Source organism: Moschus berezovskii, chromosome 11, assembly GCF_049115385.1.
Source record: "Moschus berezovskii isolate FMDL1 chromosome 11, NW_MosBer_1.0, whole genome shotgun sequence".
Lineage (NCBI taxonomy): Eukaryota > Metazoa > Chordata > Mammalia > Artiodactyla > Moschidae > Moschus > Moschus berezovskii.
This window is the reverse complement of record NC_142470.1, coordinates 7855903-7883722: the sequence shown is the minus strand read 5'-3', so window position 1 is coordinate 7883722 and position 27820 is coordinate 7855903. Positions and strand designations below refer to the sequence as shown.

The 27820-nt window shown below is 56.0% G+C and overlaps 1 protein-coding gene across 2 annotated transcripts; it reads left to right on the top strand.

The window, feature by feature from the left end:
* The first annotated feature begins 453 nt into the window (after nucleotides 1-453).
* Nucleotides 454-17755, top strand: URM1 (ubiquitin related modifier 1). Of its 2 annotated transcripts, none has more exons than XM_055400336.2 (5): nucleotides 454-546; nucleotides 4931-5001; nucleotides 13217-13298; nucleotides 14778-14826; nucleotides 15196-17755. In XM_055400336.2, exons 1-5 carry the CDS (start codon nucleotides 512-514, stop codon nucleotides 15262-15264), a joined length of 306 nt encoding a protein of 101 aa, XP_055256311.1. In that variant the 5' UTR covers nucleotides 454-511; the 3' UTR covers nucleotides 15265-17755. The 2 variants fall into 2 exon arrangements, with proteins under 2 accessions (XP_055256311.1, XP_055256313.1); XM_055400338.2 differs by lacking the exon at nucleotides 454-546 and adding an exon at nucleotides 569-762.
* Nucleotides 17756-27820: the final 10065 nt, after the last annotated feature.

The following is a 27820-nucleotide window of genomic DNA, read 5'->3' as shown; positions in this document are numbered from 1 at the left end:
GGAGGACGTGCAATAAACATCTGCTGAATGAATGAAATCTAAATCGACGGCGAGAAGAGGGTTGGGTTGCGAGTCGATGGCTCAAGAGACAGCTTTCTGGGCTGGAAGTAAATATTTGGATGCCACTGAAAATTCAAAACAAGTGGACGGGTTCGTCCAAGCGGTGTGCTGACAGAAGGTAATTTGGTAACTAATGCAAGATAAACCGTAACGTGGCTCACGGTCACAGCGCAAAGATGCCAGGTCTCTCCTCCGCCGAGCTGTGGCTGATGTCAGTCGCTTCCGGCCCTAGCTGTTTGAGCACCGTCCCGAAAAGAAATAGGACGACCAACCAAAACGCCCCTTAACGGGGCCCACGGTCCTCCGGCCTCAGCTTCCTGTTCCAAACCTTCCTCCAATAGCTGAGGAGGAGAGTTTCCAGGCCCCGCCTCTTCCGTCCGCGGCAACCGGAAATGAGGGCCAGTAGAGCCGGAAGTTGAGTGGAGTTTCCTGGGAGCTTGGCTTCCTCAACATGGCAGCGCCCTTGTCAGTGGAGGTGGAGTTCGGGTGAGTCACAGAGCTGGGGCGCCGTGGGGATGGATTGAAGTCGTCGGGCCCGGAACTCCTCTCCCTCTGCCTTGGGGCCTGTCACCACCGAATCGCCGAGGCCCTCGGCAACTTCTCTGACCTACGCCACCCGCCTAGGAGAGCTCGAGAGGTTCGGTCTCCCTGGGCGACGAGGCCGTATGTCCGGGAATAGATGCGCACAACCGGGAGTTGGAGGTATGCTCCTGGCACTCCTCCATGCCCTGCGCCCTACGGGACTCAAAAGGCGTGACGGTTAGCAGGCCTCCCGGCCTTGTTTGCCAGCTCCATTTTGAAGCAGGCCCTTGTGTCTGGCATCTGAGCTCCTAGGACCGAGGCGGACCAACCTTTCCGAAGATTGGAGGGTGTTAAACAAACCTGAACCCTTTCCGGTATATTTAGTGAACTTACTGAGTGCCGTCTGCAGGTCTTTAGTCAGGTGGGGATATGTGGCTAGGTAGCACAGTAGTGGAGACTAACCCTGACAGTACAGGGTTAGTGCGTGTACATGTGCGTGTACTTAGTCACTCAACCGTGTCCGACCCTTTGGGATCACACAGTGCAGCCCGCCAGACTCCTCTGTCCATGGGATTTTCCAGGCAGGAATACTGGACTGGCTTGCCGTGTCCTTCTCAAGGCGATCTTCCTGACCCAGGGATCGAACCTGACTCTTGGGTCTCCTGCATTGGCAGGTAGATTTTTTACCTCTCTGCCACTACAGTATGCTCAAGATAAAAAGTGCAGGATGGGGGCTCACAGGCTAATTACCAAAGAAACACAGACCAAGGAGGAAGTCTCCTCAAGGCATTCACTTCTACCTCTTACAGACAGAAGGTTCTTCATGTGATTTCAGAGCTGGGGAAAAAAAAGTGCAAAACTTAGAAGGCAGAGAAACTGAGATCTTAAGAGATGGACGGTATAGTTTCTAGAGTCAGGTGGAAAAGCTGGGACTAGATTTGTCTGTGTGTGTGAAGATAAACAAGCCAAGGCTTATGTGAAAGGGAAAGTCTGGGATGGGAATCGGAAACCTCTGCCTATAAATGCCTTTCCTTCTATTGGATGCCCCGTTTCTTTCATGGATTCCCTTCATTGCATAGTCCATTCACCAGTCATTTATTGAGTGCTTACCATGTGCCAGGCAGCGAGCCAGGCACAGAGGATACAAAGATAAATAGAACTTTGTCCATGCCCTCCAGTGTTCAGCGTTGCTGTCCCTTACGAGGGGGTAGTCTCATGAATGTTAACTGCATTTTAATTGATGATATTGTCTGGCCCCATGGATCCAATTAGAACTGTGCTAGTCTGGCCACCTGACTATTTTGCTTTACTGACCCTTTGCCCAGCTATGTCCCCCTTAGACTGCAGGTTCCAGGAGGTCCCTGCTCTTTTGACAGGCCTCAGCAGAGCTGAAGACGGAGAAGCTACAGATTACCAGTGTTGAGGCTTATCTACAGTCAGCTTGGCTTGGGCTTCCCAGGTGGCTCAGTGGTAAAGAATCCGCCTGCGAAGTTTCAATCCCTGGGTCAGGAAGATCCCTTGGAGAAGGAAATGGCAACCCGCTCCAGTATTTCTTGCCTGGGAAATCCCGTGGACAGAGGAGCCTGGCGGGCTACAGTCTGTGGGGTTGAAAAGTGTCGGACATGACTTAGCGACTAAACCACCACCACCACCACCACCCACAGCTGATTTACCTTTCATATTCACTGAGTCAGACGTGGCATTTGTCTTCAGAAATGTCATCTGTCTGCCAGGCCCTGTGCTGGCAGCAGTGGGCAAGTCATATGAGGAAGACGCGGTCCTTGCCCTCCAGGGCTTACAGACTTGGTGGAGCTCCTGTTTTCTGGCTCCCCGTCTTGGTCTCCCTTACCCCAGGGGCAGTCGTGAACGCCAGCAAGGCACGACTGTTCCCACCACCCATCGCCACCGGGCCCCGTGAGGACTGCAGCTTTTTGGGAAGCAGGAATGCCCAATATGCAGGCTAAACCCAGAGTCCTTCTCTCTTGGCCTCTGCCAGTGCCTGTTTCCCCCCTTGGCCTTTCTTTAATTTTCTGTGTCTCTTAGCCCACTTCCTTCAGCCTTTACTCTGAACCTAAGTAGATTTTCAGAGAAACCGGTTTGCCCATCAGGCTCTCCCTTTTGTACCCGAGTGCCACCCTGATCCTTGAAGATTCCAAAGGCTTGGGACTTTGCCTCCTTCCTGTGAGCAGCAGTGTCCCCGCAGCCCCACCAGTTCTCGTAGACGCTCTGGAAGGCTGCTCTTTCCTTTCTCCCGCCTATCACTGACCAGGTCTGCCATCCTCATCCTACCAGAGCAGTTTCTCGAGTCACAGAGGATGCAGTGTTGGTGGTACAGATGTGTGCTGTGGCACTGCAGCCCAGATATGACAGTCCCACTTCCTTTTCCCTTTTCCTCGGACTCCTTGAGTCCAGGAGGTATTGGCAAAGGAAGGGAATGCCATTAGGGTCAGAGAAGAAGTGGGGAAATGGGTATGTTCACTCATTTCAGCAAATATTTCTTGAGTGTCTGCTGTGTACCAGGCCCTGTTTTAGGCAGAACTTGCATCCCCGCAGGTAGAGGGGAAATGAACAAAAGTAAAATATATCAGATAAAAATATGAAAGTAAACGAGAAAGGGAAGACCATTTGAAGAGTGTCTGTACCAGTCACTGGTACCAACAGACACCTCCCACCAAGAGCTGGGAAGTGGAAAGACGAGGTATCTTGGGTTGTGATGCCTTAATTGCGTTTGAGTCGCAAATCCTGTAGGACCTACGAGAATTTGACTTTGGTTTTCTTCTGGGACCAAATTGGGCCCCTTCTTGCCTCCCTGAATCACTTCAGAGGCTGGGCGTGCACTTTCCTACCCTCCAGATGTTCTGACCACAGAAATGCTAACCCCTCCCTCAGGCGCTGGCGAACCCAGCAGTGACAGGTCAATCGCTGAGCCAGACTGGTTCTTTATCCGCTTGTGCACGGAAAACAGCGCTGGCCTCTGCGCCTGGCACCACCAGGTTTGGCCAATCTGGGTTGTTTGCTTGGGTGCCAGCGCTTCCAATTCCCACTCCTCTGACCCCCCAACTCCTGTCGCCCCTTGCTTGTCGCCCTCCCCCACCCCAGCTGCTGCATGTGCCGGCCCCTACCCAAGAGAGAGTCGGGCTCTTGGAAGGGGATAAATGGAGGCTCTGTACGGGCTTGCAGCTGAAATGGCCCTGCGCGCGGCCACAGATGGGCCTCCTCTCCGCCCCACATTTCTGCATCAACAAAGCGTGACCTTGTGTGGATGACAGTCGGCCCATGTTTCCCCATGACAATGCGTGCCTTGCCTTTGCTTCCCAGTGGACCGTCTCAGGACATCTCTGTTCTCCGGCATTGGGGAAGGGTGGTGGGGTGGGAGTCATCGCACCCGTCACAAGTCTGTTAAGGCCTTCTCAGTTAAGATCCGCGTGAAGTCTGAGACGAGACTCTGGGGGAGGAGCAGCATGGAGTCCTGAAAGAGCCCGAGTGTCCGCACCATGAGTTCTGGCATCTGTACTTGGCCTGGAGCCTCTCTGCTGGCCCAGGCTTCCCTTAGCCAGGTGTTGGCACCCAGAAGTGAGCCAGATTCTGCCCTCAAGGGGCTTCCTGACCTTCTGTGGAGTCTTAGTTGTTTCTGCCAGAAACCAGTTAGAACTCAAATCCTAGTTCAGCCACTGCCTACATGGTCTTGGACAAGTCACTTAACCTCTCCTGGCCCCAACTTGCTTCTTTGTTGGTTGAGTTAATAATATCTGCCTCCCTCCTTCCTTCCCCGGGATTCCATAAAGGTGAAATGAGACGACGAATGTTCTAGTAAAGGGAAAGCTCATTGCTAAGTCCAGTGGGGGTCTCTCACTCTCTAGCACTTTGGTTTGCCCACCAGGCCAGCAGCAGGGGTGGGGACAAGGCACAGGCAGGGGAATTTCAAAGTGTCACCTGGCCCTAGGAAACCTTTATACCTAGGGTCTCCAGTGTGCCATGAGGTAGCTCCTCAACATTTTTGCAGACGGAAAAATTGAAACTTGAGAAAATGCCGTCCCGTGCCTAGGTTCTCACCAGTCAGGCCCAGGAGGGGCCTGGTCTCCACCTCAGGGCCTATACTCTGCCCCTGTATGCTAAGCTACCTCTTGAGAAAGCAGAGGAGTCAAAGCCAGAGTCTGAAAATTTGGGTACTTAAATGTTAATAAACATTATTTCTGTCCTATTTTACCACATCAAGAAGCCACATTTGAGAACTGATGGCTGATACCCAAGGTGTTCCCGAACCTTGGCCTCTGAATCTCTTGGGCACCTGTTGCCAGCCTCCTCAGTTTTCGGTCTCTGAGGCTCTTTCTCTGGCCCTCCTTTGCAGAGGCGGTGCGGAGCTCCTGTTCGACGGTGTGAAGAAGCATCAGGTCACCTTGCCTGGACAGGAGGAACCCTGTGAGTACGGGCTTTCTGAGCACCATTGAGCAGCAGCTGCTCCACAGGGTCACTCAGCCCTGGTCAAGTGAGAGTGGGTAGGATTTCCCGGCCCGCGGGGACGAAGGGAGAGAGATCACCGGGTTGTCTCCTCCGTCCTCTCCAGAGTCAGCCAGCTTTGTAGGGAGGAGACGGCATCACTGCGTCCTTCCAAGCACAGGTTCTATATTCAGACTTGAGTTTGAATCCCCTTAGCACCTTAGACCAGTCACCTCACCTTTCTGAGCTTCCGTGTTCTTATCTGTGAAAGGAGAAGATGGTAATCCCTATCTCTCAGGGTTGCTAAAAGGTGTCAGCCAGCTGTACCAGGCATCTCTGCCATCACTGGATGGCTGCAGAGGGATGTCCTCACAAAGGAGATAACCTTTGTCAAGAATGGAACAATGCAGATGGACTTAAGTGAATTTCAATGAGAAGAAAAGTGTTCAGCCAAGGAGGTTGGAGGGGAGAGGTTAACTAAGGGAGACAAGATTTTTTCCATTTGTTCATTCATATACCTGTTCATCTTTTCTTTAGCAAACACACCCTGAACACCTATGCCGCAGACCATGTACCAGGCACTGGGAGACAGACCCTGCCTTCAGATTGGGGGAAGGGGGAAGGAGGATTCCCAGAGGTCCAGCTGGGTAAATAGCAGCGTAGCCTAGAGGCAGGGGCTGGACACTGCCACTGTGGAGGGGTTTTGCAGCCCTAGCAGTGGATCTTAGCAAGAGCAGAACATTCAGGAATGGGAGCCCATCTCACCTTGGGCTGAGATACTTCTGGGAAGAAGAGGGAGCCAGGGGAATGAGGTTCCTGGAGGTGGGCAGTAGAGAATGTCAAGTGAGGTTTGACAGGATTCTTCTGGAACTGGACATGCATCTGCCAGGTATCATTTATTGCCCAGATTCACCCACTACCAAGGCTGTCTCTGACCCTCCCTTGGGGTTGAAGGGCAGTGGCAGAGGCAGGTCTCTGTGCCACATTCAGAGGCCAGGGTACAGGGCGCTGCCCACTGGAGCTGGGTATGGGCATGAGGCTGAGGTTAAACGTCAGGACTGTGGGATTGTGTCACTGGTGGGGGAAGATCCAAGGTGATATAGGTGATGGTTTCTTAGTTTGACAGATGGCTCTGCAGCCTTGGGAGGAAACAAGGGGCTGTCAGAAGCCTCTCAAAGATGCAGCCTTACAGACTTAATCCAGGACGTTTGTAAAACATCACAAGTTAGGGTTTGTTTCCCCCTGCTTTTGCTCCACGTGAAGGTGCCCGAGTTTAATAATTCCCGTCCTTTTCATTCATTCATTGACTGAGCGCTCACCAAGTGCCAGTTGTAGAAGAAAGTACTTTATTCTTTCCTGTGGTTGGCACACGTGTTTTTGAATATGCGCACATGTTTTCCTTTGTGCCAGGCTTCCCAGGTGGCACGGTGGTAAAGAATATGCTGCCAGTGCAGGAGATGCAAGATATGTGGGTTCGATCCCTGGGTCGGGGACACCCTGGAGTAGGAAATGACAACCCACTCCAGTATTCTTGCCTGGAAAGTTCCGTAGACAGAGAAGCCTGGACAGTCCAGGGGTTCGCAAAGAGTTGGACACGACTGAGCGCACGCACGCACTCTCTCTCACACACACACAGACACACACACATGTGTTTTCCTTTGTGCCAGTTTGATCTTAAGCAAAACTGATATGGTTCTTGCCCTAATGGAGCTAACAGAGTAGTGGAAATGGAGCCAGGCAGTGAGGAAGTAGACGCGCAGCTGTATGACAGCACAAACGGCCATCACTGGCATCAGAACAAAAGGGTGCTTTAAATGGGACGGCAGGGTTGTGAGGGAAGGCCTCTTTAGAGAAGTGTCTTGGAGGGAATTCCCTGGTGCCCTAGCGGTTAGGAATCCGAACATTCAGTGCCATGGCTCAGGTTCAGTCCCTGGTCCAGGAACTGAGATCCTGCATGCTGCATGGCACACAAAAAAAGAGAGAGAGAAGACTCTGAGGCTAAAGCCCTGAGGAATGGAAGGAAACCAACCTAACAGATTGGAGGGAGAGCAGAGGTGCATGGGGCCCATTCCAAGCAGAGAGGACCGCACTTGTGAAGCCCCCAGGCAGAAGGCCTTGTGGTGGTCAAGGACCCGCGCGAAGGCCGGTGTCCTCGGGCACAGGCTGAGCTTGACAGGGTAGGCAGAACCCCAGTGGGTGGTACAAGTAATTGTCACAGATTCTTAGGTGGTAACTATCATTACTTCGACTTTATAAAAATGGAACCCCCCCCAAAAAAAAACAGTGGAAACCCAAACTCAGAGATGTCCAAGGTCTTACCCTTGACCGTGTGCTTATGTCATTGGCAGAGCTGGGGTTCAGAAGCCGATGCCAGGGTCACCCTATCCTGCAGGGTGCCACTATCCCATCACCATTTATCCCAAGAGCTTCCCCGAATCACATCATGTCTCAGGCCTGCAGAATATTTTCCAGTTTTCACACTTTCGTGCCTCCAACTGCTACTAACCTTAGTTTTCATAGTGACCCCATAGATATTATCTATTGACAAGGAAACCAAACCTCACAGAGAAAGAAAGTGACCTGTCCAGAGTTACTCAAGTAGGGAAGCTGGCTAAGACCTAGGTTTGTTTTGTTTTTATTTTTATCTTTTGGTCATACTGCACGGCTTGTGGAATCCTACTTCCTCAACCAAGGATCGAACCCAAGCCCTCTCTATTGGAAACATGGAGTCTTAAACCAACGGACCACCAGGGAAGTCCCTAAGACCCAGGTTTTGGATCCCTCATCTACTGCCTCAGGGGCAGGTAGGGGGCTCTCCTCCCCTCTCTGGGTTGAAATAAAAGGAAGCAGGGGAGGCTAGAAGAGTGGCCCATGTGCTTAGTTCTGGGCCCTTGGCCGTGGGTCTCTACCTCTGGCTCCCACTTGTGCCCTGCTGTGCCCAGAGGCGAGAGTCACATCACAGCGGCAGAGCTGGTTGGCAGCTGCCAGGCCTCACCCTGGCACATGAAGCCCAACAGGAGGGCAGGGGCCTGGTGCCATGGAGAGAGCCTCACTCCTCCCCGAGCCCATGCCCAGATCTGCCGTCTGGCAGCCTTCCCAGCCCAGGGGCTGCCACTTGGCCAAGCAGGTCTTGGAGACTCCAGCAGAGAAAACAGCGGCCATAAGATTATGGATTGTGACAAGTCTCACAAACAAGGGGACTCCAGGGCCCTGGGTCCTGGGCCAGCAGAGAGCTTCCAACCCAGCCAACTTGGAATGAGAGGCTGGGAAAGGCCAAAGAGGGTGAAATGGAGAGAGAGGCACCCTGGCAGCATGTGCTGGCAAATTAGTTATTTCTGCAGGCCTCTTATCCCACCTGTAAAGCGGGAGGTTGGACTCAATTTAGTCTGTCTTGAGCTGATTATTGAGCTTCCCAGGTGGCTCATTGATAAAAAATCTGCCCGCCAGTGCAGGAGACATGGGTTCAGTCCCTGGCTTGGGAAGATCCCCTGGAGAAGGAAATAGCACCCCACTCCAGTATTCTTACCGGGAAATCCCATGGACAGAGGAGCCTGGCAGGCTACCATCCACGGGGTCACAAAGAGTTGGACACAACTGAGCATGAGCATGCAGGAGTTGGTTATCAATTTGACACTTGCAGTTTGGAAAAGTCACTTCCAGATCTAAGCTCATGGTTCTGGGAAGCACCGATCTAGTGAGCGGCTGCCTGTGCGGGGAGGTGGGGGCTCTTAACAGCCACCTCCACGGAACAGGCCTTGAGTGGCTGAGTTTGGGAGGCATTCACCGGCTCTGGGGCCTGACCACTGGGAGCAGGTGTTTAATGCATCAGGGATCCTTTCAACTCAAGGTTCACAGACCAGGGTTGGTCAGGGACCTGGAGCAAATCCTGAACCTCGATGGTCCCGGCCTGGGCTTTACCTGCCCTGGTCCCAGGAAGAGACTCTGCCTCACCTTTCCCTGCTCCTCAGCCCTGCCTTTGTATTAAAGGGAGGCTGGCGCGGGAGGCAGGGGTGGCTTGGGAGCTCCCAGGCGCTTTAAACTGCTTAGCATGCATTTCACAGCCTCTCTGGGGCCAGCTGTTCCTTTCTCCGCTCTGGGGCCTGTTTGCTGATCCTCTCCCCACCACCCTCCTCTCCCCCTCACCCCTCCCAGTCCCTGTGCAAAATTGCTTTTGAAAAGATCCACTTTCTGCTTAATTAAACAATGAGGAGCGTCCCCTCGCACATCTGTAAACCTCCTTCTGAGGCCAGTTTAGCCCACAAACTGCTCCATTCTTACCTCCATTCACTTGTAAATGGACCCTCTGATGTCCCCTCTCTTCTCTTCTTCCCCCATCCCAGCTCTTTCTTCTCCCCTTTAAGCTGAGGCCTGGGGTGGACTCCTGGAGGAGTCCTGTCCCAGAGCCTGGTGTACTCGCTGGGGACCAGAGCCGCTTAACCTGGGGGAGAGAAGACATAGGGGACTGGCTCTCCCGAGTCTGCATCGTTGGTGCGGTGGTCCCCAGGCCCAGCTAGGCTCTGTGGGTGGGAGGGACCGGAAGCCAGATTTCAGGCTGGGAGAAAATCTCCCTGGAAGCCTGCAAGAAGAGGTTGGATGAGGGTCGCTGGGCGAGATCAGATGAGACCGGAAGTTCAATTGACACCACTGGGAGTGGGGGGCGCCTCAGTGGGTGGTCGCTGTCCCCAGACAAGGACAAATCCACTGGGGCCTGGGATTCTGGTGGGAGCCTTTGTAGGTCTAAGAGGGGTGTGCATGGTGCCCTTTTCCAGCGGCCTTTAGGGGAAGGTTCTGGCAGCCCCTGGGATAAGGAATCCTGAATCACTGCAGGAACAGGGACGTTCGTCTTGTCTGTTTGACACCATGCTAGACCTGCCACTGGTATCAAGAGCTGGGTTATTATCCCTCCCTTGTCCGAGGATGGCCCTGAGACTTAGGCGAAGTGACTTCTACCCAGGGCCATCTAGCACACACCCAGGGCCTTCCAGCTCCAGAACCCAGACTCATAACCAGTCCACCACGAGAGTAGCATCCCCATCCCATCACTTGCTCTTCCCGCAGAGGGCAGGCCAGGTCTCGAGGCCTCCTGCATGGGAAACCTGACGTGGGGTTGGGGTGCTCATCTCCCTGCCCTGGTCCCGCGTGCCCTCAGCATATGAGTCCTTCCACTAGGGCTGTCCAGGGAACCTCTGAGGAGTCTAAACATCTAAAGGGGGCAGCAAGAGAAACTGAAGGATTCTTCCTCTGGCTGACGGAAGAATTACAGCATCGCTATGCCTGGCACAGTGCCAAGAACTTTCCATGGATCATCTTATTTGAGCCTCACAACACCCCTCAGAGGCATTTTTACCATTCCCATTTTACAAAGAAGGAAGCTGAAGAGAGTTCCTGACCCAAGGTCATTTAACTGGGAAAAGATGCAGTCAAACTCAGACCCATGTGCTCAGTAAACGTGTCCAGGGCATTTTGTGTGCGAGGTTCTGTGCTGTGTGCTAGGGCTCAGGCTCCTGAGGAGGGGGCCCTCTTTCCCAGCAGCCCCTTTTCAAGGCCCCCGCATGCCATGTGTAGTCCAGTCAAGGCTGCCTCCCTGGCTGCATCTCATGCTGACCTTCCGGCCTTCTCAGCTCTGTCACCTTGAACCTGCCAATTCCAGCCTGCCTCAGGTCTTCCCATATGTTCTTCCTTCTGCCTGGCTTGCTCCCCCATCCCACCCTACTCATCCTTGGGGCCTCAGCTTCAGTGTGAACACCCTCAGAAAAGCCCGTCCTGCTCCCATACAAAGGAAAGCACGTTTGTCACGACTAATGAAGCACCGTCCACCTCCCCTGCCGGCCTGTGGCTGCACATGGGCAGGCTCTGTGTCAGTCTTGTTCTCCACCATCTCCATGGCACCTGGCACATAGTAGCTGCTCAGTAAATATTTGTCTCCCAAGTGATTTCCTGGGATCCGTGGAGGGTAACCACCATGGGAAGCCACGGAAGGCAGGAGGACGCAGAGAGGGAAGGCGACAGTGAGGTTCCCGAAGCCATCCCCAAGCCACCACCAGCCCCTGACTCTGCTTAACCCTTCCTCCTCCCCTGGGCGCCTTTGGAAGCCGACCATCTGGCTTGGAGGCTATTTGCATATTGTCTAGGCCTCAGCAAGCCTAGCAAGATGTCCCTGGGGGTGTGTTTCAGGCCAGGCCAAGTGGCCCTTGCAGCCTGCGAAGGGAGTCAGGAGTTCCACCTCTCCCCACCCCCAAATCCAGGCATGGGGGAACAATACGGGTGGTGATGTGGTGGCCTCACCATGGTAACACGCTATCAAGAATGTGAACAGGCCTGGGGGGCGCAGAGGAGGGAGGGAATGACCTCAGCAAAGAGGAGCATCATGATAAATGAGCCAGCACCCGCAGCAGACGCCCCCCCCGGCCCAACCCTCGGGGACGCCATGACGCTGCCATCACTGGGATGACCCCGACATGACCATTAGTCCTCCCCGCCGCCCCCAGCCTACGAGAGCGGAGCACAGGTCCCCGCTTAGAGGGAGATGGGGCAGTGACCCAGGGAGTCCTGGTTCGGAACAGGCTGGCTGGGGCTGTGGAGGTGCAGCTGGTGGCCCTCAGGCCAGGCCCTGCCCAGGCCCTCTGAGCCCTGTGCACACAGGCAGAGCCCCGCCCGCGGGGGCTGGCTGACGGATGTGTCAGACCCCGGCGGCTCTATCGAGCGGCCACAAGATGTATGGGCTGGCAGCCCACCAGACAGTGCCAAGATGGAGGCCACGGGGAAACCTCTGAAACGCAGGCCTCGGGGAGGAACCCAGCCAGGAGTCGAAATGGACTACAGCTACTTGGAGGCAACACGCCCCATCCCTGCCCGCTCCAGGGACCTGAGGACTCCAGTCGGCTTTGTTTAAAAGCAGGAATTAAAAGGGAAAGGCGCAGTCTCAGCCTGTGGCCACTGCCCATGGCCCTGTGCTCTGCTGGCAGATGATCCAGGGGAGCTGGCACAGAGCAGAGTGAACCAGGCCATCCAGGGTGTAGCCTGCCTGCCTCCTGAGGGGATGGCAGGCAGGCCCATAAGAGTGCCTTAAAATCCTGCCCAAGTCTGTTGCTGTGGGTGACACGCGCTGGACCTAGCCTGGGGAGAGCTGGTCCCCTTCCTGACCTGCAGCCTTTTCCTGGCCTGCATGCTAGGAGTACACCTCCAGCCAGGGAAACCAAGGCAGTGCATGGGCCCTTCTCCAGCTTACCCCCTGAGCTTTGTCTTGGCACAGGCCCAGGACAGTAGCCCCCTCTGAGACTTTGACTCAGGAGGGGCATGGCTAACCTCCAGCCCCCTGCTGGCTTCCCAGAGACTAACTGTCCTCTCAGTGAGAGAAAACTCCTGCAGCCTCGGGGATGCTCTGCTTGAGGAGTGGATCATTGAGAGCCATAGCCTTCGAGGAGGTGATAGTGTACGTTGCCTGAGATCTGGCCCCCAGAAAAGGAGAGGTGGCCCTGGGGACATGTGGCCTCTAGCCTCCAGATGAGGTGCAGAGCTTGGTGGCTGCCCCAGAACGACACGGAGGCAGGACTCAGTGTCCAGCCGAGCAGGAGAGGCCCTGTCGACCCTCAGCCTCTCGCTTCTTCATGGTAGCCGCCCCTGGCCTAGAGGGCTCTGCAAAGTGGGGAGCGGAGGGACTGTGATTTGTCAGCATCTCTGGCTGGTGAAGGATCCTTCTCTCCTTCTGCCAGAGGAAATTAACTGATGTTATCGGCTCAGCAATTGTTTTTCTTCCCTCACAAAGGGAAATATATGCAGACCTTCCAAGAGCAAAACCGAATGCTCCCCATCTGGGACTGGCTGGGGAGATAGGGGTAGAGGGGCTCTCTGAGAAGCCTGCCCCTGGCAGCGTCAGACCATCTCCTAGGCCTCGTGAGTGGAGGTCTGTCTGTGCCCTTTCGGACGTGACTGTTCCGCACACTGTCTACCTTGAGTCCCTGTTACCTCTTCTTCCAGCTTTCAGCAATGCCAGGTGCCACCGCCTCTGAGAAGACCTCTCTGGTCTCTCCAAGTCCATTTCCTCACCTTGGAAACCACAGGTCTAGGCGCCATGACAGCCAGGTCTAAAAGAGGCCCTCTGAGCCCTATGTTCACTTCCTCCTGCTCCAGGCAAGGCCCTCAGGGCCAGAAAGCACTTGAATTTGACATTAGTTTTGTTCTGTGCCTTCCTCTCCAGGGGACATCCGCAGCCTCCTTGTTTGGATCAAGAAGAATTTGCTAAAAGAGAGGCCAGAGCTGTTCATCCAAGGAGACAGCGTGTGAGTCCTTTTCTTCCCTTCCCCAAGGAGGGCGGGCTGAGGGAAGGAGGTTTGAACCCCTGGCCTTGGTTCATACTCCGCCTCCTCCAGGTCCTCCTCTCCCCTTTATCCTCTTCTTAGCCCCCCAAGGAAGGGCTGCTTCTGCCCAAGTCTGTTGAAGTTTATTTCAGTTTTCTTGTTAATACGTTGGACTGTTGGGGTTTTATTTTTTTCCAAAATCCAAGTCAGGAGATTGGTAAATTTACCAAAAAAAACACACAAAAACTTAGATCCTGCCTTCTGGATGCCACAAACTTGCCAAAGAACCTTGCTCAAGTGACTTCCCTTCTCTGGGCTCAGCTGTTCTCTCTGTCCAGGCAGCACTGAGCAAAGACGCTCCCCAAGGTCTCCATCACCCTTTGACCGCCTGGAACAGATGTGCGCTCCCACAGAGCTTCCCGCAGTGACGGAAACGCGCTCTCTCTGTGCTTTCCAATGGGGTAGCTGCGAGGTGCTGAGGATACTGAGACCTCGAAATGTCGCTAGTGTGACTGAGGAACCAGTGTTCAGTGTGCCTCGCAGACACCGGGCCGCGCAGTGCAGGTCTTGGGCTACAGGGGCCGCTGCACGCGTGTGCACGCACGTGCATTTTTGTGCTCACTTGAGGACACCCCTCGCCTGTCCCAAAGCTTCTGTGTCTGTCTCAGGCCCAGCTCAGCCTCCTGGGAAAGGATCCAGGTTCCGTGTGCCAAGAAGTCACTTTACCCCTACAACAAGGCCATCCTCATACGTCACAGAAGTGGGCAGGGCACCTGTGGGGCTTTTTCCTCTGCCTGGAAGCAGAGGTTCACCAGCAGGCCCTGGGGGCTCAGGCTGCCCTCCGGCCTGGAGGCCAGGTCGTGGTCCAGCAACTGTGGCGGTCACCCCCAAGAACAGCAGTGCTCTATGGGTCCTTGCCAGCAGGAACCAGGTTAAGTAAGGTGCCTGTCCAGATGTCGGCCTACCCTGCCTTACTCCAGGCAGGGCGGCTCTCAGGCCATCAGGGGCTCGGGGGCCACTGGCAGACTTCCCTGATTCAGAGCAGCCAAGATGGCCTCCTCCCCAGGACACACATGCGGGAGGCCTGTGACAGTGAGGTTAGACCCCTGGAAGGAGAGGCAGCTCCCACGTGACATCCCACTTCATCCTCCCCGGGGAGCTTGTGAGGAAGACACTTACGATTTACTGATTTACCATTTTCAGATGAAGAAACTGATGCTCAGGGAAACAAAAGAATCTGCCCCAGATCTGGGAGGTGGCAATGGAATTTGCATGTGTGTTCCATCTGGCCCTCAGACTTGCCTGTCGCCTCCTCTCCCTGGGTATTCTCTGACGGAACCCTCCAGAGAAAAGGCTCCCCCCACCCCTTAGACTCTGCAGCCCAAACATCTAAGCTTCTGTCCCTGCTCTCGCCAACTCCTGCCATTCATGCCCTGCTACTCACCACCGTCTTTCCCACAGGCGGCCAGGGATTCTGGTGCTGGTTAACGATGCCGACTGGGAACTGCTGGTCAGTACCTCAGGGAGCAGCCCTCCCTCGACCCTTCCCCAACCCACCGCTGTGGTAGGAAAGCCTTGGACCTCTCATCAGGCCCAAACAGAGTGGCGGGGTCACCTTCTGTCCAAACCTGGCATCCAGACGGTGGCTCCTCAAGCCTCCCACCCTAAATGAGGAAGGCATGGGTTGCTGGGGAAGTGGTGAGCTGCCCTCCATCCTGGAGGTTTGCTAGTTAACGGATAGGGTCCCCACTTCTTTCTGGTAGATTCTGTCTTCCCCTCTCAAAGCAGCTAGCCCCCACACCCCACTTCCCTTCTCAACACCCCGGGGAGAAACTGGAAAAGTGCCCTTGACGGTCTTCTTATTTCTCTCCTGGACCAGGGTGAGCTGGACTACCAGCTTCAGGACCAAGACAGCGTCCTCTTCATCTCCACGCTGCACGGCGGCTAAGGGCCCCTCTCCGTGCCTGGGCCCCCTTGGGGTGGGGAGAACAGAAGAATCAGACAATCCCCTGGGGCCCTACTTCCAGATCTTCCTGTCCCCCTTGGCTGCTTTCTTCCCTACTCTGTCCCTTGAGCTCCCTCCAGGCAGGGAAAAGAGGCCAGGTGCTAAAAATGAGCCTTTCTCGGGCACGTGAGCAGGGGAAGGCAGGCGCCCGAGCCGGGCACTCCTCCTCCCAGCAGCTGAGGCGGGGGAGGGTGCCCCTCCATGTGGCCGGAGTGGAGGGGGTCTGTGCAGCCAGGTGACCCAGCTGCTGTCCCTCCTTGCGTCTCCCTGAGTGACCGCTGACAAGGCACTGCCGCTCCTGGGCTACAGTACCTTCCTGGGGAAGAGGAATGAACCTCACTAGCTGACGGCAGGCCCCTCCCTTCTCAAAGACGGGAGGAGCCTCCGCCTCAGTTTCCCCATCTGGACAGCAGAGGGCTCTGCCTGTCCCCCATTGATATCATTATGGAACCCCAGCTGGGGTCCCCTATTCAGCACTGACCGCCCCCCACGCGCACACACAGCAGCTGCTCCTCCAACCACACCCCTCCTCCTGCTCCCCCACCCACAGCCCTTGACCCTGGCCAGCTTACCCCCACACAAGCCACCAGATGGGCTCCTGAGACCCTCCCCCCTACACTCGGCAAAAGGCTGCCTATGTGCAGCTCATTCCACTGGGGGTGGAGAGCGGGAGGGTGTACGCTAGACCTTGGACTGGCAAATAGAGGCTTGGGGTGGGGGGTCAATGTGCCTCAGTTTCCTCCCTAATGACAACGGAATTTTGTAGTATCTGAAAACTGAGGGGACTTCCCTGGTGGCTCAGACAGTAAAGAATCCACCTGCAATGCAGGAAATGTGGGTTCGATCCCTGGGTCAGGAAGATCCCCTGGAGAAGGAAATGGCAACCCTCTCCAGTACTCTTGCCTGGAGAATCCCTTGGACAGAGGAGCCTGGTGGGCTACAGTCCATAGGGTCGCACGAGTCGGATACGACTGAGCAACTTACACACACAAAATTGAGATACTTGATCCTGCAAGGGCACACTTTATCTACTCTCTCATCTGCAGGAAGCAGGATGGGGCAGGCAGCACCTGGAAGGCAGGGTAACTCCCCCTACCCCCATCCCTTCTGGAAGTCTTGGGGCCTCAGTGCCTGTAACAGCTGGCCTTGGGCAAATAAAAGACTAAGTTGTTTACTGGCCTTGCCTGGAACTTCGTCCTTATAAACCAAAACCGGTGGGACCCCACGTTCCCCCAGCTGGCAGTCACTTCTCTGGTCCCACCCTCCCTGTCCTCACCCCAGGGCTTTCAGAACTGCCTTCACCCAGAAAAGAGCAGGAGTTGAAACCCAGACTATCCAGACACTGAGAAGGGGTGATATGGTTGGGCCATCTGGAGAAGGGGTGGCAGGGCCAGGCTGTGCTGACCACTCTGGGTCCTGGGACACTTCCCTACCCGTCTGTCCGAGGCCAGGCTTTGTCCCACAAGCCACAGCCAGCATCCTGGGAATGGAGGAGGCATAGTTAAGACTGCAGAGCCCCACTTCCCATGACCTGGAGAAAAAGCTTTGTTTGCTGGAGGGAGACCTCAAAAAAAAAAAAAAAAAAATAGGGCATTAACATCATCCCGCCCCAAACATTGCTTTGCATTAAATGTTAATAATTTAAGGTGGAACTGCTCTCACTCTGCAGTGAGACAGAAGTGCCGAACAGTTGTCCCAGCAGCGCTGGGGTCTATGCTCATTCTCAAGGCCTTGGGGACAGATGACCCCCTGGCTGGTGAGCTTCTCTCCACGCTGCTGCAGGTGGAGGAAGGCCCTCTAGGTGTGTGTGTGGGTGGGTGGGGTAGCCATGTTGAGGTTATGGGTGCAAGAGAAGGCCAGCGTGGGTGCAGGTGCCTGTCGAGGGAGAGGCTGTGTGACCAGCCGCTCTCAGTGCTGAGGTCAGGGTCTCCATGTTAGGCAGCAGACCAAGGGACAGCCTCACTTTAAGGATCAGCCTGTCTGGCTTCTTGTAACCTGAAAGTCCCTTCCTCCAGGGAGGGGAGGACTTCAGCCCCGCTGGGCTTTACGGTGCCCCTATTATCCATTCCCTACCCCACCCCCCACAGCATTCCAAGTCCTGGAAACTGGGTGAGAGGATTCCTTTCCTGCTTGCACTGGGGAGAGGAGGGGTAGAAACGGACTAGCCCTTCCTCCCCAGTACCCCAATTAGTGCATTACTGTTGAGGAGTAGGGCAGGAAGATGCGCTGCTGGGGATAGTAGGTTCTCCACGCAAGGAGGGGTGCCCTGAAACTGGCCAGGGCCACACCCCACAGCATTTGGGGTCATTTTCCAGCTTGAGCATGTTAAGGGTCAGGGATGGATGACCCGGGCTCAGACCCAACACCACCCAGCTGCCCCCCTGCCAAGGCAACTCCTGAACCCACTTTTGAGGAAATAAACAAATAAACCCCACTATCTCAGAAGATTTTTCTTTAATGAAAAGGATTCGTTTTCCAAGTTCTGTTTCCCAAGCCGAGGCGATTGCCGGGCTGGAGCGCATCGTTCTGGACGCTTCTCTGACTCCAGCAGCAGCCGGAGGAAGCTCAGCCCATCGGTCGGTCTGGAGGAGCTGGCGGGAGGGGTCGGTTTATTGGAGATTTAGGGGTCGGCTTAGGCTTGTTTTGGGGGTATTGGCAGGGGAGGCTAGGTTAGAATCAATTCAAAACGAGTTAGCAAGCGCAGTCCGCCGGCATCTCCGTTCGCCCCCGACTTCCTGCGGCTCCGGCCGAGGACGAGCTCTCCGGACCACAACGGGGCCCTGCCGTGGCGTGCCAGCTTCGTTCCCGGCCGAAATTTGAAAAGGGGGGAAACGACGCGATCGGCTGGAGGGCCCCGCCAGCCAGGACTGGTCACCCGCAGAGGAGGAGGAGAACGAGGCCGACGACGAAGAGAGGAGGATGGCGGCGCTGGTGACAGGGACCGGCGTCCCTCCTTCGCGCGCCCGGCCGGGGCCGCGATGCTGGCGCTGGGGCCAGCCAGCCGCCACCCGAGGGGTCTTGCCCGCGCCGAGCTCGGTTCCCTGCGGCTCCCGCCCCTGTCGCTCCCAGAGCTCAGCCACAGATGTCCAGCCACAATTCTCGGTTGGCCGCAGACTCGTACAAGAATTGCGTTTGGACAATCAGTGGCGAAGCTCCTGAGTTCAGGGCCCCGGTCTCCTGCGGGGTTCCGCTTCGCTCCTGTAAAGCACCGGACCAGATCTCCGGAGCTGCGCGGACCTCGCAGACGCTCGGCGGTCGCGGCCCATCCCGCGGTAAGGTGGACGAGCAAGCACGCGGATCCCGACCCTGCGTGGGGATCCCCGTCGCCCCCGGCGTGCGTCTCCTTCGATCGCGGCCCGGGGTCCCTAGAGTAGCCCGCGCTGGGTCTCTGCGCCGCCCCAGGTCGGGGGAGCCTCCTGTGTCAGGCCCGGGGAACCCCGATTTCCCTCTCCCCGCCCCCAGCCTGGGCTCCCCGGGTTCGCTGGGAATCCGGAAAACGGGGGCCCGAGGCGGGGTCGCGTCTCCGAACCCGGGGTCCGGGCTGCTGCACCGGTGGGTCTCCCGCCCCCGCCCAGCCCCGCGCACGCACCGGCTCGGGCGCTCTCCCTCCCTGTGGCTGAGTCGCGGCCGGGGCGCCGGCGGTGGCAGCGGCGGCGGTGGCTGGGACGGCGGGGAGCGCTGGAATGCGCCGCCGGGTCACCTGCAGCGCCCGGGGAGCCGGGCTGGAAGCCGGCGGGCTGGCGAGGCGCAGGGCTGAGCCCGAGCGGGCGCCTCTGGCGGCTCGGGGCCGGGGCGGGCTTTTAGTGGGCCGCTCCAACAATACGGGCCTGGCGCGGAGAAAGGGGCTCGGCTGCAATTGGTACTGGATTTGAATAACGCCACGGGGCCATCAATGGTCATTGTGTCGGCGGGTAATGAATCTCCGCTGTCTCTCGGGCTGGCCAGGCAGCTGCAACCTGCGCTCAGGCAGCTCTTAAAGACATAGCGTGCCCCTCCCCGGGGGCCGCCCCCCCTGCACCGGCAGGACCCTTCGCCTTCCCACCCCCATCCTGCATCCTAGACTCCCAGTGCCCCGCCTGCTCCCTCGCCTGAACCCTTTGCCCATCGCCCCCTCCCTCCTCCTGGGCTGGGCACCCGTATCTCGGCCCTGCACTCCCATGGACCTAACTTAGGCCCCTGACCTTGACTGAGCTCCCCAAGAGTGCCCAGGGGACCCCAGAATCTTTGAAGGCTCAATCCTGCGCCACCCCCCTACAAACACATCTGCATTAAACCCGAGGCCTCGGGAGCCCTCCTGCCTTAAGCGCCTGCCCCAGGGGCTTGGAGCTGGAGGGTGAGGGGAAACAGTATGGAGGTCAGAGGGTCACCCCCTTAAAAGGCTGTGCTGCCGGATAAGGGAGGGGAGATGCAGTCCCAAGCCCCCCTGGCTGAAGATACCATCTCCAGAGACCATACCCTCACTAGGGGTCCGGAGACTGTCCTCTCCCCAACCAAGGACAAGGGCTTACTCCCAGGATACCTCCTGGCGGGCTCCTGGATATCAGCTCTGCCAGGGATGTGGGGGTGGGGTGGGGGAGCTCAAGGGCGTGAGAGGGGTGTGGAATCTATTCATTTTTGTCTGATCATTGTCTCTTCCGCTGGACAGTCACTCTGGTCCAGGAGGGCAGGGGATCCCTCTAAGTCTGATATGCGCCTACCCCAGCCCAGCCCAGCTAGGTCTGGTGCAGAGAAGGCTCTCAGTCTACAGGGGGACATAGACCCAGTTCTGACCTGCAGAGCTCATGCCTGGCCATTCTTCCCTTTCCGCTCTCCATGTACCCCAGGGTTCCCCAGGCACCAAAGCAGCCTCGCCCCTGCGGCTGAAATCCTCTCCTCTGCCCACACTCCGTGGGCCAGCACTCAACTGTGAATCTCCGTCGGTCTATTCCTCACTGGAATAGAAGTAGGTCTTCCTGATCTTTTTGCGTTGAGAGCCTAGTACAATGTCCTGTCCCCAGACAATCGCTGAATAGCCATTGATGACTTCAACACGAACCCCATGAACTTCTTGGAATTTCTTACAGAAGTTGATTAAAAAAAAAGTCTTCTGATGAGTAATACTTGAAGTTGAGGTTTTAGAGAGAGAGAGCCGTGCTCACCAGGTCCTAACTCCCTGGGAATACTCCATCTGATAATAATGACTGTGACAAGTGCCTTAAGTACCAAGCACTAAGCGCCTTAAAGGTAGGAGCCTGTTGACTCCTCACAACGACCCTGGGAAGTAGGCACTGTTGTCAGCCCCATTTTACAGATGAAGAAACAGGTTGGTGGCTAGCTAAGTCCCTAGTCCCCAGTGGCAGGTGACAGAGCCAGAGCTGGAAGCCAACTCCCACCATAGAGTCCCACCCTTGGTGTGAAATATGGATACCCCAGAAGATACGGAGAGGACTTGCGTAAGTGCACACTCAGAACCGAAACCCAGGAGGCACCCTGCGTCTGTTTATCAATTACAATCCAGGCCCAGCCGCAGACCAGCCCTGCAGAAACACAACCTTGACAGAGCGAGGGGCGTCTCTGCACGGGCGTCGGTCAGAGCTGCTTAAAGCTGTCAGTCCCGGACAGAGGAGGGTCAGCTGCCCTCACCCTCAGGGAAGCGAAGGAGCCGTGAAGGGTCCTCCCGCCAGTCACTGAAGAGATGTTTGTAGCCTGCCCACTGTGTGCTAGGCGGGGACTCGGCCGTGGGCTGACGTCCCCGGAGGAGATGCCCAGTGGAGGAGAGCGCCAGGAAAGGAGAGCTGTCCGGAGGAGAAGAGGGGCTGGCGAGGTGAAGGCGGGCAGGCTCCGAGGAGGAGGGAAGGGCACCTCCAAAGCCAAAAGGCACAAAGGAACTTGGGGGGTTCTGGGAGGGAAAGAACTCTGGCATGGCTGGAGCGCGAAGGGGAAGTGGCGTTAGAGCCAGGCTTGACCCCCGCAGGGCCCCGAAGGATGCTGGGAGGATCTGTGATTTTACCCTAAACGCAGTGGGGATCCTGGAAGGTCTGAGAAGTTCAGATTTACATATTTAAAGGTTTGCTGGCGCTGGAGTGTAGCAAGTAAGGGGGAGGGGGGCGGAATATAGAGGCAAGCTGGTCTACAACGGAGACCAGTTAGGCTACGGATGGTTTGCAGATGAGAGCTGGTGGGGGGGCTGGGCTTAGGTGATGGCAGAGCAGAGCACCGCCCCCCCCCCAGTTCTTAACAGTCCGGGTGACCTCAGGTTACTTGGCAATGAGTCACGTTTAGGGAACACCTGTACTATATGTATGCCGGTGCCTGGGGAGAGGGGGAAGGGGAAGATGAACAGAGTTTGACATTACCTGTCCAGAAGTATCTCTATCCAGTGGACAGACAGGCACACAGAAGGGAACCAGCCCCAGTGAAAGGATGAAGTGAAGTCGCTCAGTCGTGTCCGACTCTTTGGGACCCCATGGACTGTAGCCTACCAGGCTCCTCTGTCCATGGGATTTTCCAGGCAATAGTACTGGAGTGGACTGCCTTTCCTTCTCCAGGGGATCTTCCCGACCCAGGGATCGAACCCGGGTCTCCCGCATTGTAGACAGACGCTTTACCGTCTGAGCCACCAGGATGAGGGCCACAGGAAAACCCTTTAACTGAAGTTTTAGCAAAATCCTCTGCAACATTACAGGGCTAACTGATTCTCCCAGTAGGGAGGAGGTGAGCCAGCGTCTGGGAGAGGCAGCATCGCCTTGCACTTCCAGCAAGTGAATTCCGACAGACTGAACCTTAGTTGTTGCCTCTGTGAAATGGCGCCATCAAGCCTGTTGTGCTTCCCTGGAGATGGTTAGATGGTCACGGTGTTGGGAAAGTCCGCACACACCTTGCATTTGCTTGCAGTCAGGTTTTATCGTTATCTTCCAACACACACAGACACGTGCACTTTCACATTCAGACTCAAGTGTGCACGCAAATCATCCCAGTCTCTGCTCTCTCCCTTCTCCCTTATTAAGAAAGACCAACTCTCAGGAAGAAGGTGGCAGAGTCACCCACACTGCCAGCTGGGCATGCCCTTCCTACCAGGACTGGCATCTGACCAAGGACTAGACCAGACACTGTGCCTGGCACAAAGGATATGCTCATGTAATCGAATTGTTGAATGAATGGGTGAATGCTTTATAGGAGTCGTACTTCAGTGAATGGGTGGATGGACGGACAGATAGATGGATGAGAAAACAGACATTGGGACAGCTGAATGGAAGATAAAGTGAATAAGGAATTGACTGTGGGTGCATAATATAGCTACTCAGCTGAGGTTCTAAGTGTGGCGCTGGAGGCACTGCCGTGGGGACTCACTCAAGGGGGCTTCCTTCACGCTGCAGCCGCAATTCTGTGCTTCAGAGGCAGGCTCAGAACCACAGCTTGGCAGGCAGGTGCATAGGAAGCAGCTGTGGCCACAGGTCAGTCAGGCTGCATCCCTATTCCAGATTTGTCCACCCCCGGAGTCCTGTCCCCGAATGCTCCCATCACTCCAGGTTTCACTGTGGCCTGGGAGAAAGGAAAGAGCCCAGCGATGACTCAGTGAGTCTCCCCAGGCCAGGCTCCTACTGCCCCATCCGTGCAGAGTTCTCTAAGAGCAGCCAGTGTTCTTACATGGTGACAGGCTGAGTGGCCTGCCCTGGAAATGAATGGACAACCTGACACATCCCCAGTCTCAGAAGATGACACAGCCTGGCCACTGGCCCCACTCAGAGGGCATCCTCAGGACCCCTCCACCCCGCATAATAGATTTCAGTTTACAAAAGACGTTCTTCTCCATGAAATGAGTAAAGGCAGGGGAAGCCTTCCAAACTGAAGCGGCTGCCTCCCCCACCGGCTCCATCCCCTCATGCTGTGCTGTTGTCTTTATTACATGTTTTCGTGGTCGTTCAGTCACTCAGTCAACTCTTTGGCGACCCCATGGACTTCAGCCCGCCAGGCTCCTCTGCCCATGGGATTTCCCAGGCAAGAATACTTGAGTGGGTTGCCATTTCCTTCTCCAGGGGACCTTCCCAGATCAGGGATCGAACCCACATCTCCTGCATTGGCAGGTGGATTCTTTACCACTGAACCACCAGGGAAGCCCTTTATTACACGTAGCCCTCCCCGAAAGCCTGCTATTTACCCACTGTCGAATTTGTCTCCCCTAGAATGTAGACCCTATGTGGACGGGATCATGTCTTGTTCATTGCTCTATCTCCAACTCCTAGAAGAATGCCTGACTCTTAGAGGTGCTTTTATTAATTGCTGGGGTAAAGGGATAAATATTAATAGGGGGCGGATGTATGGGTTATTGTAATCTAGTTCAAAACAACCGTATATTAAGTTCCAGGTGCTGGGCTAAACACTTACGAGGTCTTAGTTGCCATCTGCGGGATTTAGTTCCCTGACCAAGGATGGAACCTAGGCGCCCTGCATTGGAAGTGCACTCTTAGCCACTGGACCACCAGGGAAGTCCCCTGGGCTGAGCATTTCTCAAGGCTCACAGCTTCGTGAGGAATGCTGTTAGTGTTCCCATTGTACACACCAGGAACCCGAGGTCCAGACAAAGGAAGTGACTGCCCCCAGGTGCAGAGCCCAGGTTTAGAACCAAGTCTGCCTGTCAGCATAGGCCATGTTTTTAGTCAAGCCACCATCTGACACCTCTATTTCCCCAGCACCCGGTAATGTTGGAGTCATTGGAAGTTAAAAGTTGGGACTCAGACATATTGTCTGATTCCATTTAAGGAACTATTCAGAATAGGCAGATCCATAGAGACAGAAAGCAAAAAGTGGTCGCCTAGGGATGGAGAGAAGAGAAGTTTGGGGGGAATAGGGAGTGAAAACTAATGAGTACGGGGTTTCTTTTTTGGGGTGATGTAAAGGTTTGAAAGTTGATTGTGGTGATGGTCACACAACTCTGAATACACTGAAAGCCATTAAACTGTACATTTTATGTTTTAAAAATATTTATTTCTTTGGCTGCATCAGGCCTTGGTTGTGGCATGCAGCATCTTTCATCAGAGCATGCCCAGGCTTCTCTAGTTGGGGTGTGTGGGCTTCTCTAGTTGGGGTGCAGGCTTAGTTGCCTCATGACATGCAGGATCTTAATTCCCCGACCAGGGATTGAACCTACATCCCCCGCGTTGGAAGATGGATTCTTAATCACTGGACCACCAGGGAAGTCCCCAAATTGTACATTTTTTAATGGGCAAATTGTATGGTATGTGGGTTACATCACAATAAAGCTGGTGTTAAGAAAATGGCTGGGGCTCAAGAATCTTCACTTTCTGCCACTTCCCTGGGAAACACATCACATTCTCTCTGAGCCTCAGGTTCCCAAGGCGTTAAAAGCTGGGAGGGGGGGATGAATGTCTCGTGGGGCTAATGTGAGCATTAAATGAGATAATACACGTTATTATTCTCATTTTATCAAGGGGTAAAATTAGGCTCAGAGAAGGGAAGTGACTTGGCCCAGGACGCAGAGCCGGTGGGTGACAGGTGAGGGCTCAGGCCGGGGCCGCCGTGCTCCGCTGCTTCCTCCAGCGTTCTGTGGATGGGGTCCCCATTTGTGCCCCAGTCCAGCTAGTCACCGCCACTTGCTTCCGCCTTCCGCTTTCTCTTGGGCTCTGAGGCCCCGTCTCCCCACTGCCTACGCCCAGGAGCAGACTGAGGTAGCGAGGTCCCCCCAGAGCACAGCCCCCAGCCTACTCCCCTCCTGGGGCCATGATGCTGTCTTGCCTTTGCTTGTAATAAAGAAAATATCTCAGCTACCCTTCCACGGTTGCTTGGCAACCCCAAAGGGGGTGGTGGTGGGGGCGAGCAAAGGGGAGGAGGGAAGGGGGAGGACTCTGGAGCCAATCTGGAGACAAAGAGTAGGATTTGGGTGACATGGAGCCCGTTCTTAGTGCTAACCTGGCCTGGCTGGGGCGACGGGTGGGGGCGGGGGGCTTCCTCCCACCCCAGTGTCTCACACCAATAAATATGGATTAGGGAAATGGACAGAGTTTTTCCCACGGGCCTGAAAGGCCGCATCTGACCTTTCTACCCCCTTTATGTACCAACGTGACAGTCAGAGGGAGCAAAGAGCGGGACCCCCCTGAGACGCCTCCCCCATGGCCTTCTGACTTGGGGAAACTTTTCACCCTCCTCCCTCCCCCGGGGCCCCAGACCAGGTCACAGCACCCCCGCCTGGGGCCCTGGGCCCAGGGATGAGGAAGAGGCTGCTCTTCAGGTGGGAGTCAGGAGCTCCCAAGCCTTGAGGGCCCAGAGCCAGGCGTGCGGCCCTGCGTCAGCCTGTCAAGGTGCTCCCCGCCTCCAGTGCCAGTCCCCTGCTCCATCGTCCCTGCTCTGTGCCCGCCCCACCTCTGCCCGGGCCTCCGTGTGAGGAGCCCTGTTCCCTGCCAGGCCCACGTACAGCCCTGTCCCTCTTCTTTCCTGACCTCACGTCACACCCCTCTTCCCCACCGCCTCGTCTCCATTTGGTTTCCTTTTTCTACTCTTCTCCCCCTGCCCCAGTCATCCCCAAATTCTGCAGTACCCCCCGAAACCAGGAAGCCCTCGAGGAGGCTGACATGCCCGAGGGGAAGATGGCAGGAGGGGCTCGCAAACAGAGGAGGGTGGGGGCAGTGATCTCTCTCCCTGGTGCCCTGGCTCCCTGACCACTGGCCGGGGGTGGAGAAAGGCCGCTCTGAATGGAGTCAGTGTGAAGACAGGAAAAACAAACACCTCAGCCTGAGCCCGTGCTGGCCTGCTGGGGCGGGGGTTGTGGAGGGCTGCGGGGGACAGGATGGGGCAGGGGCCTGGGGCTCCTCTCAGCCTTCCTCCATCCACCCTCGCTGGGTTCCCAAGGGCCCATGGCTTCCTGGATCCCCGGCCCACAGTGGCCAGAGAAGGAGTGGGTTCAGGGACTGTAGACAAGCCCCCTAGGAGACACCTTTGCCCCAATCCTGCCCAGCCCCACGGGCCAGCCCTCAGCCAGTGCCCTCCCTGCCCGGCAGATGCCAGGAAAATCTGTGCCCAGGAAGGGCGGGCTGGCACCTGAAGGCCTGCCTGACCAGCCCTTCTCAGCAGCAGGAACTGGGTAGGGAAGTCACCTTGTGCCAGAGACGGCGGCTCCAGGAGCGCCACCCGCCTCCAGGGCCGAGGGGACCCCAAGACAGACGCTCGCTCTGCCCCACAGGTGAGTGTTCCTCCGGCCTCACAAGCAGGCAGTGAGGGAGCGGGAGGCTGTCCTTGTTGGGGCTCCCGGGAGCCCCACGCACCCCCAGAAATTCACGCCAGGTTCTGTCGGGCTGTCTCACCCTCCGTCTGCGGTGCGCGTGGCACTGGTAGTTTGGTGAGAGGAGCCAAAGGGTGATTAGAGGAGCTGGAGCTGAAGTCTGCGGATGAAGGGAGGCAGAAGGGGCTGAAGTCTGGCAAGCAGGACTCCTGGATTCCAAGCCAACTTTTTGATTAGACCTGTGGAATCACAGAGGCTCCTGGGATGGTCTCCTCTGAACACTCTGGATCCTAAAGGATCTTTGGGATGAGCTCAGAGAGGGGTAGCAACTTGTCCTGGTGGCAGAGTTGGAACTTGAGCCCACCAGGTCCCCTGAGGACGCCAGGGGCAGTACAGTTTGTGCTGTGGGTGCCGTGCACAGGTCCCTGGCCGTCCCCTCCACATACAGTTTGGTCCCTCTGGATTTTTCAGGGACAGCAATGGGAGGGCAGACTGCAGACAGCACCTCCCAGGGCATCCTTCACTTTCTGTCCTCTCTCCAGGCACCATGCCCAGGGCCCAAGAGCCCCTGCCCAGGCATCAGAGAAGCCACAATCTCTTCCAATGGCCCCTTAGAAGCCATGGTTGGCCTTGGCCTTTCAGATCCCAGAGCACAGGGCCCTTTAGAGCTCAGGGTGTAACCATCATGCCTCATGCTGTAATCAAAGCCCGACCACTCCCTGGAAAGCAAGGCCAACAGCTGCCTGCCTGCCACAGGGTCCCCAAAGTGGCCACCTTGAGGTGCCCTGCCCTATGTAGCAGACAGCCCTCACTGAGTAAGGTGCCATTCCAAGGCCTTGCGTGCACTTCGCTGAATGGTCTCCTAGAAGGTGGGTGCAGTTTTGCAGACTGGAAAAGCGAGGTGCAGAAAGTAGAAGTCACTTGTCTGTGGACACACTGCTAGGAAAAGTCAGAGCTGGGATTCGAACTCACAGGCTGGCACCAGCATCCTAAGCCTTTAAATGTTCCCCTATCCTGCCTCTAATTACTAGGAGGTCTCCACTGGAGGTCATTGTGTCCAATCCCCTGCATCTGGGTGTCTGGCCAGGCCAACCTCTGCTCACAGACAAGAATCAATCTAGTTTTTAAAGGCACCTGCTCCAAGGGTGGAATTCCCCCTGGGGGTAATCAGACATTTATTTATTCATAGCCTTCTGGCTGGGAGGAGAGGCCCTCCCACCCAGGACTCAGCAGGGTCCAGCTGCCTCGTTGTCCTTCTCTCCTTCCCTCCACAGTAGAATCTATAAT

Excerpts from the sequence above, each read along its gene's own strand:
- URM1 (XM_055400336.2), top strand. The coding sequence starts at position 512 with ATGGCAGCGCCCTTGTCAGTGGAGGTGGAGTTCGG. Across the intron at positions 5,002-13,216 it reads GCCTGGACAGGAGGAACCCT|GGGACATCCGCAGCCTCCTT; the intron begins GTGAGTACGGGC and ends CTTCCTCTCCAG. Across the intron at positions 14,827-15,195 it reads ATGCCGACTGGGAACTGCTG|GGTGAGCTGGACTACCAGCT; the intron begins GTCAGTACCTCA and ends CTCCTGGACCAG.